The sequence below is a fragment of the Schistocerca gregaria genome, chromosome 2 (assembly GCF_023897955.1).
Source record: "Schistocerca gregaria isolate iqSchGreg1 chromosome 2, iqSchGreg1.2, whole genome shotgun sequence".
NCBI classification, from domain to species: Eukaryota; Metazoa; Arthropoda; class Insecta; order Orthoptera; family Acrididae; genus Schistocerca; species Schistocerca gregaria.
The window spans coordinates 324,493,935-324,507,113 of record NC_064921.1 but is presented as its reverse complement, the minus strand read 5'-3'; the positions used below and the strand labels follow the sequence as shown (position 1 = coordinate 324,507,113).

Genomic DNA, 13,179 nt, shown 5'->3' with positions numbered 1-13,179 from the left:
TCGTTACTCATATTCAACAAATTCTGTAAGCGATGGTTGACAATAAAATAAAAATCAGGCCTTTCTCACTTGTTTGACCTCTCCTGCCCACGTCCCGTTCCTAATCTGTTACATATGGAAACATTTCTAAACGTCTTTCTTCCATCCATAGCGCCAGATTTGTACCTGGGGGCCAAAACTGTTACTGAATGAAATTTTCACCTTGCAGCGGAATTGGCGCTGTTATGAAACTTCTTGGCAGATGAAAACTGTACACCGGACTGACACTCAAACTCGAGACCTATGCCTTTTTCGGGAAAGTGCTCTATTACGTGAGCTACCCAAGTACGACTCACGACCAGTCCTCACAGCATTTAATATGCCAGGAATTTTCATATCAGCGCACACTCCGCTGCAGAGTGAAAGTTTCATTCTGCAAACACCCTCCAGGCTGTGGCAACGCCAAGTCTCTACGATGTCTTTTCTTCTAGTTCTGCAAGGTTCACAGGAGAGTTTGTGTGAAGTTTGGAAGGTAGTAGACGAGGTTCCTGGCAGAAGTAAAGCTGTGAGAAGGGGACGTAAGTCCTGCTTGGCTAGCTCAGATGGTAGAGCACTTGCTTGCGAAAGGCAAAGGTCCCAAGTCTCTCTCTCCGACACACATTTTTAATCTGTAAGGAATGTCTGCCTCCCCCCCCCCCCCCCCAGTAGCTGAGTGGTTAGAGCGACAGACTATTAATCCTAAGGCCCCGGGTTCGATTCCCGGCTGGGCCGGAGATTTTCTCCGCTCAGGAACTGTGTGTTGCATTCTCCTAATCAACATCATTTCATCCCCATCGATGAGCAAGTCACCGAAGTGGCGTCGAATCGAAACACTTGCACACAGCGAACGATCTACCCGACGGGAGGCCCTAGTCACACGACATTTACACTTTATCTGCCAGGAAGTTTCAAAATTGGAACTTTCTCTCCACCTCCCCTCCCTCTCCATCGTAAATCGGTTGCGCATGAACGCATTAGACTATCTACCACGCTTAGCTGCCATACGATAATTACAGCCCGCACTTGACATCTGTAAGTATCTGTACTTCAGTTATAACCACCCGCTATTTTGAGTAATTTTTGCAGAACCCTAACGCTAACGACGCGGGTGTGAGAGGTGCGGCGGTAGCACAGCCCAATATGTGCGGCGGCTAACAATAGGCGACGAATTAATCCCCTGTCGAACCGCGGATCGATGATTAACGATTGGCTCGACGGGACTTCCCCGGCTGCCGCCCACCGTTTACGGGGCCTAACGCGCCGAACGACCGTGTCATTACGTCGTTATTAAAACATACTTCCCGCTTTGTCCACGCTGCGCTGCTGAGCGGCGCGAGTGCGGGTAGCTAATTAATAGAGACGGAGGACGGCCAGCGGGCGGTCGGCACGAGCAGTCCTGGGAGAAGAGGAGCACACGAACGGACGGCCAGCAGGGACGAGAAACGGGTAGGCCAACTGCCGCTGCTGCCCGGCGAGATCGTTATCGGCCGAGGCGCTCTCTCCTCGCCAGCGTGGCACTTCGTACGCGTCCGCGCAGACAGATGCGGCACGTCGTTTTTATTCGGGCGCGTTTTTATATCTGTTGTCTATAAAATATAAAGCGGCGCGCGGGCAGTAAAGCAGGTGCTTTAGCTCCGCGTAGGTCGGAGCCGGCGCCGCAGGGCGCCGTTTTCGTAGCCGTGCGAACTCGCACGTCGGCGGCCAGCGTAATGCCGTGTTTTATCGCGGCCGGCCTCTCAATCCCGGCGGTAATTGTCCCTCTGATGCCCCGGCTATCGATAGCTGCAGCGGTGCTTTCGATTGGTTCGCACTTGAGACCAGCGAATGGATGGAAGACACTTTCCGCTGCAAAAAGCTTCGTAAGGAAGTGCTAAGCTGGAGGAGAAGCGGAACTAAAACCTTTAACTCGCCTTTTCTCCTGAAAAATCGAGACAGTGGTGAACGCACAGGGTGCCTCGAAACGCGTGGTCCGGAGCAGCTTGTCACGGTCCGCACGGCTCCCTCCGTCGGAGGCACGAGTCCTCCCTCGAGTATGGGTGTGTGTGTCGTCCTTAGTGTAAGTTAGTTTAAGATAGATTAAGTAGTGCGTAGCCTTAGGAACCGATGTCCTCAGCAGTTTGGTCCCAAAAGACCTTACCACAAATTTCCAAATCTCCAGGGTGCGTCAGAAGGACTGGCCAATAGTCAAGAGTATGAGAGGAGCGACGGTTCGAAGTAAAAAACCCTACTAAGCATAGGCTTTAAAGTGAATAGCTTAAGAACTATGTGCTGTTGTTCAGTAGAACAGATCTGTTTCACAGTTGCGAAGATGAACAAGTGCTCATAGCTCTTAAGATAAGCACTTCAGAGCCCACGTTTACTGGGGAGTAGACGAGATTTGTTCACTGTACCGAAAATGAAGAAGCGATCGTAGCTCTTAAGGTACACATTTTAGAACCCATGTTTATTGGACTTTTTTGCTTTGAATGATCGTTCCTGTCGTATCCGTGAATATTGACCATTCCTCCTGCCCACACTAAAGAACCGGTGTGCAAAACTTAAGGACGAAAGTAACTTTCGCTTGATGTGCCACTGCCAAGTAACGTAGCTCGATGGAACTTGGACAATACATAGATAGTACTGCTAAAGATTTCTACAGGAGGTGATTGTTGTTGTGGTCTTCAGTCGAAAGACTGGTTTTGTACAGGTCTCCATGCTACTCTATCCTGTGCAAGCCTCTTCATCTCCGAGTAACTGCTGCATCTTACATCCTTCTGAATCTACTTAGTGTATTCATCCCTTGCTCTCCGTCTACAATTTTTACTCTCCACGCTTGCCTCCAGTACTAAATTGGTGATCCCTTCATACCTCAAATGTGTCCTACCAACCGTTCCTTTCTTCTAGTCAAGTTGTGCCAGAAATTCCTCTTCTCCGCATTAGATGTTACATGCTGAGTATATTATTATTGAATTACATGTGAACGCATGGAGAACATGACCATGCAGCGTCCACTGCCGAGGGCGCTTCGCTGCTACTTGACTTGTTTAGCGTCAGTATACGCTCTGCTTTAAGAGTGCTTGTGTCGCAGTTATATGTTACTGGACACTTTCTTTGAGTTGTCGAGGCTGCACGCCTGCTTGGTTGTGAAGGAGTTGAAGTTTGTGGTATGTAACTCATATGAACCGATCTCATTTTCTATAACGTTGAGACGTGTTGAATGTACTGTTCACTTATGTTTTGTACTTTTTTGTAACAGATGTCTGAAGATGGGTGTAATCCCGAAACGCCTAACATGTTCTAATAAAAGAGTCAACTGAACATCTCATGACTTTATTGCGATTGTACAGCATTGGTTGCCACTTATTTACAATAACTACATTGAGGTCACCACGATTTAAGATTGATTCTGGCCATTAGGGCAAGCGGGACGTGTTTCTTGAAAGGCTGTCTGGATACCACACACGGCAATGCATGCTTTGCAGCGTACTGCCACGCTAGGCACGAACTTGGTAAGGAACTTTTGTGACAGGGCGTTTCATTCCTCCGGCAGCGCGGATGACAACTGCTGAATAATCGTTGGAGCATACGGACGAGCTGCAGTGCATCTCCTCTACGCGTTCCACATATGTTCGATGGGGCCTACGTCACAGTCCATTCACCGAATGTCCTCTCTTCCATAGTGCTCCTCCACGTGCCGTGTTCGATGTTATCATCGATAAAAATGAACTCAGACCCGCAAAGAGATGACAAGGCGCACGTAGGGAACGAGCACGCTCTCAAAACAAAAGGTGCGTTCACAACTGTGCACCTTGGGCTGGTCGCCGTGCGGATGTAGCTTTGCGCACACGTTAGTAAATGCGCCCATTGTGTTCACGTGTGAGAATGGAATGACTCCCACGGACAGTTGCGTCTGGGGCAAGAACAGTCACACCTTAACATTGACCAGTGAATGTACCGTTTCAAAGATTTGGAGGTCAGCATGCCAATGCAACATTGTGTCTCCCACACCGTAACACCTGGACCACGAAAACGACCCTGTTCGTCAATGGTCATGGGTGCATTACCTGTTCCAGCCAGTGGCCAAATGAGGGTTCGTACTGTATTTATTAAAGCTGATTTTTGCTTCAGGCAGACAATACCAATGCAGAAGTTCTAGAATGTGTGAATTTAGTTTGTGAGAACTTGTGTCCTTGCATATTATGAAGCGCGCGCTCGCAAACACACACACACACACACACACACACACACATATATATATATATATATATATATATATATATATATATATATATATATATATCCATTCAAATGCACATACCTATGTTCACATCTACACGCACATGTGTTTGAACAGGCAAGAGCAACATAATTTTCACTAAATTGACCACTGAATCAAAATACATCCAGTCCTGACAACGTCTAGGATTCAAAGCATACTTGTAGCATTAGCCCAGGAAATCTACGATATTCCTCGTGTAGATAGATACCTAGCATTTACTCTTCTAGTCTCGCATGTTACTACCAGAAAACCAAATTGTGAGAATAAAGTCTTTTTTACGTACTTCTATAAAAAATACAAAAAGGTTGTGTTTTCATTACTATTACGTCATCAATTAAATTGATTCAGATCTTAACTGCATACAGGGTGCCCACTCCGGTGCTATTTTAAAAACGGGCTTTAACTATCTAATGCGACCTAGTTTAGACTTGTGGGAGCTTTTCGTCGTATTCTCATGGAATTTTGGCTAGAAAGGCACTTGCGCTTCTCGAGGATGGCACACCTGCCCGGAAAAAAAGCTCGCCTGGGAAACAGTAACTTAAGGTTCCTGACAAATGATAATTGGCAACAGAAAGTTTCTCGTATCGTAACAGGTTGTAACATGTCTTATCTGCAGAAATTACGGTGGACGACCCTTAGACCTGTTCTGTGCTCCAGCAATTATTACTATTGAAGATAGAGTAGCAGTGCGACGCAAAAAGAAAAATAAGCACTCTTTCGGTTTGCACATATTCACTGTCAACAAGAGACGCCGCTTCTACCGTAGTCAGTGTAGGGGAAAAGCGTTGAAAGGCTCAACTTAGGGAAAGTCGATTAAACAAAGTCAAAGGTATTGAAGGAAATTGGCCAGTAAGAAGAATAGCTATTGTGGAACAAGTAAACTATGTTAAATATTTAAGGTTTCACGTTCCACATGATGATGAAATAGCGCAAAATATGTGTGGTTCTATTCAGAAAAATACTAAACAATAAGATAAGCATACATGAAATGTTTCAACCTAATTGTTGGTCCAATCTTATAACCGAATGCAGAGTGTAAGAGAAAAAGCCAAAATCCGTATTCACGAGCTGAAAAATAAATTTTAAGAAGTATACTTGAATATAGTTTGTAAAACAGAAATAAAACCGTAATGTAAAGTGGAACCTCCTATGAATAACATAGAAAAAAAAAGAATAGAAAATGGCATGATATTTTCACAGGATGGCTAGTTACATTTTACCCACATCAGCGCTTAACTAGGTCCCACAAGGAAAAGTGACAAAGAAAGATCGAAGGTAGATTGGGTCCCGAAACACACTTTGTCCTAATGTAAGCCTTGAAGAGAAGAAGAAGATGACGAAAAGAAGAAGCAGAAGGGGTATAAAAGAATGAAGTACGTATGTAGACGAAGTATTACTGTATACAGCACAACCGTATACCAAAATAGCACTACTCATGAACAAAAGCTTGCTGAGTAGTAATTTATACAGATAAGTTTCAGCAACGACAGCCTGCTGATTGGCATTCTTAGTTGCTAGTTTAGGCTTACAATGGGGCCATCAGTATCAAAGAAGTCATGAACAAAGTCATGACACAAGAAAAATACAAGAAAACAATCGTTTATCAAAAAGGAAAATACAGTGAGGTAGGATGAATACCGTATACTAAGGGGGCAAAGAGGAAAAAAACTGAAAAAGGAGAAAACGTTACTAAAAAGAAATGTCTTGGCTCGTTATTAGACTATGAGGACAGCCCTGTTTTATTTATTATTATGACGAAAGCGCTTCGACGTCAGAAGAAAGCGTTTCCTTCTTTATTGTTAAAATGTTGCAATGGAACAGTCAGTTTGGCGCCTTCGCAGATTTGGATCATCTCAAACGCGGCAGCAATGGAACTAGTAACGCATAAGACATCCTGTGTGCAAAATCTAGGATAAATATGAGTAGACTGACGCATTACTTCCCTCAAGAACCACCGTTACCACAAACAACTGCGGTAAAAATCATTCACCTGGCATCTACTAATACCAGACACGCTTCGTCACAGGAACACAAGACACTAAATGATTGAGTACTAGCCGATTAAGCAGGATTTTAGATTGTTGCCAAGCAAGATGAGTTTATAGTTCAACAAATATATCAGCATTCATCTATCACTTCCGACCTAATAAAGATGAAATGTGCTTCTCATCGGTTGAATAATGGAAATGGACAACTTCCTCTTCTAGGCAGCCGTGAGATGGAAGAGACTGTTCACGGCATCCTGCCATCCGCCCTCGCCCCCCCCCCCCCCCCCCATCTTGGCATTCTTCTGAGCTGCGTACTGCAGTGTTTGTGCGTACACCAACTGGTCATAATGTTATGACCACGTCCTTAATAGCACGATGGTCCTTTGGATTACAGCAGAACAGCGATTCCGCTTTTCAAGGATTCGGCAGGTCTTTGGTAGGTTTCCGGAGGCATTGGCATTGGATTTCCACACACAGTACACTCACATTACGGACACAAGGCTCGTTGCGGAGTGGGCGTCCGATAGTGTCTCAAATATTCCACATCAGATTAAAATCATGCAAATTCGGTGGCCAAGACATCAGAGTGAGTTAACTATCAAACTCCTCAAACTACCGTAGCACGATTCAGGCCCTGTGATACGGATAGTTGTCGTGCTGGAGGAAGCTATCGCCAACGGCAGGACTCCAAGTATGAAGGGACGAAGGTAGCCCTTGATATTGCTCACGGAACCCATGGATGTCATGTTGCCTTCGATTGCGATCAAAGATACCGTGGAAGCCTAAGTGGAAGTCCCAACTGGTTTGTATATGTGGCACGGTGCATGTTTCCAGAAACCATTCTCCTGGTTGATGCGGTATCTCGACACGACCAGTCAGCCTAGTGTAACAGAACTGTGATTTGTCCAACAACACGATACGTTTCCAATGGTCCTCGGTCCAATCTTGATGATACCATATATACTGCGATTGAAAACTGTCGATGTCATTGGATCACTGGGGGAAAATGTAGAGGTTGTCTGCTGAAGATACCCGAGTTCAACAGAGGGCGCTGAATGGTGTGCTCCGAAACACATGTGCCTGCACTGTGCTTTGTCTTCAGATCTGTCGCAGATCGGGGGGTACCAAGCTTTATAGAGCGTGCAAGCCTCCGATGTTCTGTGGTGAGATTTGAACCTCCAACGCCTCGTCGCCTACTCCTAGTTACACTGACCTCTGACTACTTTCCACAGATGCTTACAACAGTATGACGCAAACAGGTGCACATCTTCGCTATCACGTTGCGCTCGTTCCCAGGCGCTGCGATATAACAATCTGCCCTTTGTCCACGTCGCTAACGTCAATGGACGTCCCCATTTGTGGCTCGTATCGTCACTGCAATGATTCTTCATTAATATCTGCTACACATATGTAGGATGCTGCAGCCGTGCCTTCTTATGGTTTTTTTGCAACCTGCAGCTCCTTTAGATACCACGTCCAAGTTTTTCATACTGTCTCGCTCGCTATGTGTTGGTTCTACAGAAAAAAAGAACAGGGCATTTATGTAGGAAATTTAATATAGTTAAATTTTGTATTGGGATATGTTTCCGCTAGAGGGCATAGTTCTCTAATTATTCAAGAGAAACGTAGAAAAGTGACCTTGATACAGGTTTTTCTTCAACAGCTCGAACCCGTGGACCCAACGGAAACGTACCCCAGTACAAAATTAACATACATTAAATTTCTACAAAAAAATCCTGTTCATTTTTTCTGTATGACTAATAGCTTGCATATAGAGAGCGACAGAAAGTGAAAATTTCACATGTGGTTTTTTAAGGTGTTTTGGTTTGCATAAAACCCAAAATAGGGGCAGGTGAATCACCAAATATACTAGATTGTTATAATTAAAGCGTAGGTACTCACAGAGGTCCATTGTGCCCTGTAATTATCGTATGGCAGCAAAACCCGGTGTTAAGGCGGAACCGATTCACACTGGAAAAAACATTAGTTACAGTCTTGGCCACCAGGTGCAAATCTGTCCCTGTGAATGCAGGGAAGAAGTACAAATATGTTTCCATATGTAACGGATTAGGAACGGTACATGGGCAGAAAAGGTCAAAGAAGTGAGAAAGACATAATGTTGATTTTATCATTAACTGCCACTTACACAGTTTGTTCTGTATGAGCAGCGGAGACGTGGACTTAAAGCTGCACAGCAACAGATTTGTACCTGGTGGCCAAATGCGGAACTAATTTTTTTCCGGCGTAAATCGATACCGCATTAATTCATTAGCTTATCTAAGAGTATCGTTACCGTACGACAATAACAGCCCACACCGAACCTCCGTAAGTAGCTGCATTTAGTTGTAACCTTCCGGTCTGTTACCGCGTTACTTGCCCGCAACGCCACGAACCACCGATCAGTTTCGCGTCGGGTAGTGGTAATAGATAACGTTGTGATTCATGATTGTACGACTGTTTTATGTCCCGCGCTGAAAAGATATAGACGGCAATGCTGAGACGCGCTGTGCGGGTTTGCGCTGTTGCAGGCGCATGTTCCCGACGTGCCGCGTGTCGTTCACGGGCGTGCGCGCCGAGCAGCGGTACGCGGTGCTGATGGACATCGTCCCGGTGGACAACAAGCGCTACCGCTACGCCTACCACCGCTCGTCGTGGCTGGTGGCCGGCAAGGCGGACCCGCCCGCGCCCTGCCGCCTCTACATGCACCCCGACTCGCCCTTCACCGGCGAGCAGCTGCGCAAGCAGGTCGTCTCCTTCGAGAAGGTCAAGCTCACCAACAACGAGATGGACAAGAACGGACAGGTAGGTCGCTCGTCGATACGTTTTCATACTACCACTCGGGACCTGTGGCTCGCTGCCACTGAGTGGCATGAAACATATTACAGAATCACTATAGACTGGAGCAACACAATGTTCTCATTCTGCTCGGGAACCGATTCTCATTTTTACTATATTTCCCCTTCCTGTTGCCTTTTCTGTAACGAAGGTCACAACTATGATATAGCAGATATATATTGAATCCGAGAATACCCTGAAGAGGCAGGATGGCAGATATACTGATTTCTATAAATTAATACAACACCAGCCATTACAGTTACTAAGAAGGGGAGCAAGGCACAGTGGTAAGGAGAGTTGGACTACGGGGTAGTGTGGCGACTGTCATTGTAAGAAAACTGGGCAGGAGCAGAAATGAATAGCGAACAAATTATCACATATGTGGTACACTACTGGCCATTAAAATTGCTACACCAAGAAGAAATGCAGATGATAAACGGGTATTCATTGGACAAATATATTATACTAGAACTGACACGTGATTACATTTTCGAGCAATTTGGGTGCATAGATTCTGAGAAATCAGTACCCAGAACAACCACCTCTGGCTGTAATAACGGTGTTGATACGCCTGGGTATTGAGTAAAACAGAGCTTGGATGGCGTGTATAGGTACAGATGCCCAAGCAGCTTCAACACGATACCACAGTTCACCAAGAGTAGTGACTGGCGTATTGAGATGAGCCCGTTGCTCGGCCACCATTGACCAGACGGTGTGACATCTGAAGAATGTGCTGCCCAGGCCAGCAGTCGAACATTTTCTTTATCCAGAAAGGCCCGTACAGGACCTGGAACATGCGGTAGTGCATTATCCTGCTGAAGTGTAGGGTTTCCGAGGTATCGGATGAAGGGTAGAGCCACGGGTCGTAACACATCTGAAATGTAACTTCCACTGTTTAAACTGTCGTCAATGTGAACAAGAGGTGATCGAGACGTGTAATCAATGGCACCCCATACCATCACGCCGGGTGATACGCCAGTATGGCGATGACGAATTCACGCTTCCGCTGTGCATTCACCGCGATGTCGCCAAACACGGATGTGACCGTCATGATGCTGTAAAAAGAAGCGGGATTCATCCGAAAAAATGACATTTTGCCATTCGTGCACCCAGGTTCATCGTTGAGTACACCATCGTAGGTGCTCCTGTCTGTGATGCAGCGTCAAGGGTAACGGCAGCCGTGGTCTCCGAGATGATAGTCCATGCTGCTGCAAACGTCGTCGAACTGTTGGTGCAGTTGGTTGTTGTCTTGCAAATGTCCCCATCTGTTGACTCAGGGATCGAGACGTGGCTGCACGATCCGTTACAGCCATGCGGATAAGATGCCTGCCATCTAGACTGCTAGTGATACGAGGCCGTTGGGGTCCAGCACGGCGTTCCCTACTACCCTCCTGAACCCACCGGTTTCATATTCTGCTATCAGTCATTGCATCTCTACCAACGCGAGCAGCGATGTCGCGATACAATAACCCGCAACCGCGATAGGCTCCAATCCGACCTTTATCAAAGTCGGAAACGTGATGCTACGCATTTCTCCTCCTTGCACGAGGCATCACAACAACGTTTCACCAGGCAACGCCGGTCAACTGCTGTTAGTGTGTGAGAAATCGGTTGGAAAATTTCCTCATGTCAGCAGGTTGTAGGTGTCGCCACCGGCGCCAACATTGTGTGAATGCTCTGACAAGCTAATGATTGGCATATCACAGCATTTTCTTCCTGTCGGTTAAATTTCGGGTCTGTAGCAAGCCATCTTCCTGTTGTAGCAATTTTAATGTCCAGTAGTGTCTTTCTCCAAGCATTTGAAGACTCTTTACAAATAATGTTAACAAGGAAAAGGCTCTCTGAGTTGAGCACGAGCAATCGGAGCTGCAACTAGGCGGCGTCAGCGCAGCGTCCCGTAGCGAAGAGACTCCGAGGCAAGTGAAATCTATGGCTGCCACCAGCCCTTCTACTCGCAGCGGCAGAGGGCGCTAGTAATCCAGAGCCGCTCGAGGCGTGACTCAGCGGGCGTGCTCTATTGGGTCCTCCTCATCCTGCCCGACTGCTGTCTGCGTCTGGAGGAAATTGGCAGTTCCGTTCCCAACTTAAAGACGCTGGTAATTTGTCATCAATACGTGATACCACATTAATGCCTCCGAGTGTTTTATTCTGTTCCTAACAAAGGTTGAGGTATCACAATTCATGCTTAATACTCGGTGACGCAAGTTGGAAACCTCTTCCACTACAGCGGTCCGAATTACAGCGTGTAACATGACAGCGTCTAACGTAAGTACGTCGGTGCGTGAGAAACAGCATTCTATAATCGAGTTTAACCATTTCTACGAGTTCATGTGCAAATGGACCTCTCCTTGAGAATGACGATGCCAGAACACACACTCGCTCTGCGATATCTTCAAGTGATGATGCATTGATTTCACTGTCATCTGTTATAATCCATTCAGTCCCGATTTTTCCCCTCTTATTTTCCGTTGTTTCCATAACTTCAAAAAAAAAAAACCTTTACTTTGATAATGATGAAGCGGTGCAAGCAGACGTAAAGTTTTGGCTCTGTCACCAATGTCAAATACTCTGCAGTGACGATATCAACAAACTGGTTTCTCACTGCGAGAAATGCGTTTCTTTCCAGAGTGTTGGGAAATAAATATGTAGGCATAAACAATAAATATATAGAATGTTAATAACGATCATTTCATTTAAAAAGTTTTAAGAGTTTTCTCAAAAAATATGTGGATAATACTTTTTAACGGACCGTCCTGTTTTGTGCCGTTGCATCGAAATACGCATCCGAACGAGTGGTATACATTGATCAGCGAACACATTATGACTACCGACCTGCTATCGATATAAAGCAGCATCAGCTGGCGAGGAATGACTGCTAGTCAGACACACGAAGGGTGCATGTGATATCATTGAGCGTGCTGTCCGTGTGTAGAATGGGGAAGACACGCCATCTGTCGGCGTCTGACCGAGGGAAGATGGTGATGAGCCGGAGACTCGGCACGAGCGTTCGGAAACTGCACGACTTGTCGGGTTCTCGATGAATGCTGTGGTGAGTGTCTCCAATACGTGACAAAACCAAGGTGAAACCACGTCCAGACGTGTGGTTCAGCAGCCATCCCTCATCACAGACGTCGGATGTCGTAGACTAAGCAGATTCGTAAAACAAGAAAAGCGCCGAACTGTGTAGCAACCAACATCGGAATTTAATGCAGGGCAGAGAACAAGTGTGTCTGAACACTTCTAACGATGGGCCGCGGCAGCCGACGAGATATACGTGTGCCAACGTTAACATCACGACGTCGGCAACTATGACTAAAATCGGCTGGTGGCGGTTCCATTACGCCTTGGTAGACATTCACGTGGGCATCCAAGGGTGCAGTGGAGTTCATGCAGGACACCACGACGGCCAAGGAGTGTCGTTCACTGGTTGCAGACCACATACATTGCTGACCACGACGATATGTTTCCCGATGGCAGAGGCATTTTTCATGACGATAATACGCCATGTCACAAGACCAGGAGTGTGATGGAATGGTTCATGGAACGCAGTGACGAATTACAATTGACGTGATTCCTCCCTCCCCTCCCCCAGTTCTCCCCTAGAATGAACACATCTTGGATGTGACTGAACGTGGCGTCGGAGTTCATCGCCCCACTCCCCGGTATTTACGGGAATTAGGTGACTTACCTGTGCAGATGTAGTGCCAAATTCCTTCAGCGACCTACCAACTGATCGAGGTGGCGCAGAGGTTAGCAAGCACACTGCACGCGTGTTCGGGATGACGGCAGTTCAAACCCATGTCCGGCAATCCTGATGTGGGTTTTCCGTGATTTCCCTAAATCTCTCCAGACAAAGGCCGGTATGGTTCCTTTAAAAGGGCATGGCTGACTTCCCTTCTCATCCTTCTCTAATCCGATGGGAGCGATGACCTCGCTGTTTGGTCCCCTCCCCCAAATCAACCAGGCCCTCACTGCTTACCAGGCCCTCACTGCTTCCATGCAACGATGCGTCGCCTCTGTTATCTATGACATCGGTGGACACAGCACCTATTACGTTCGTGTTCTGGCTGTTGAGTGCAC

At 46.4% G+C, this 13,179-nt stretch overlaps 1 protein-coding gene across 2 annotated transcripts in view; it reads left to right on the top strand.

The window, feature by feature from the left end:
• The window catches only part of LOC126336967 (T-box transcription factor TBX20-like), a 437,621-nt gene that overhangs the window by 333,306 nt on the left and 91,136 nt on the right, over positions 1–13,179 (top strand). For both annotated transcript variants that reach the window (XM_050001176.1, XM_050001178.1), the window contains exon 3: positions 8,793–9,066. In XM_050001176.1, the coding sequence (XP_049857133.1) occupies positions 8,793–9,066 (274 nt within the window). The remainder of the gene's footprint in view (positions 1–8,792; positions 9,067–13,179) is intronic.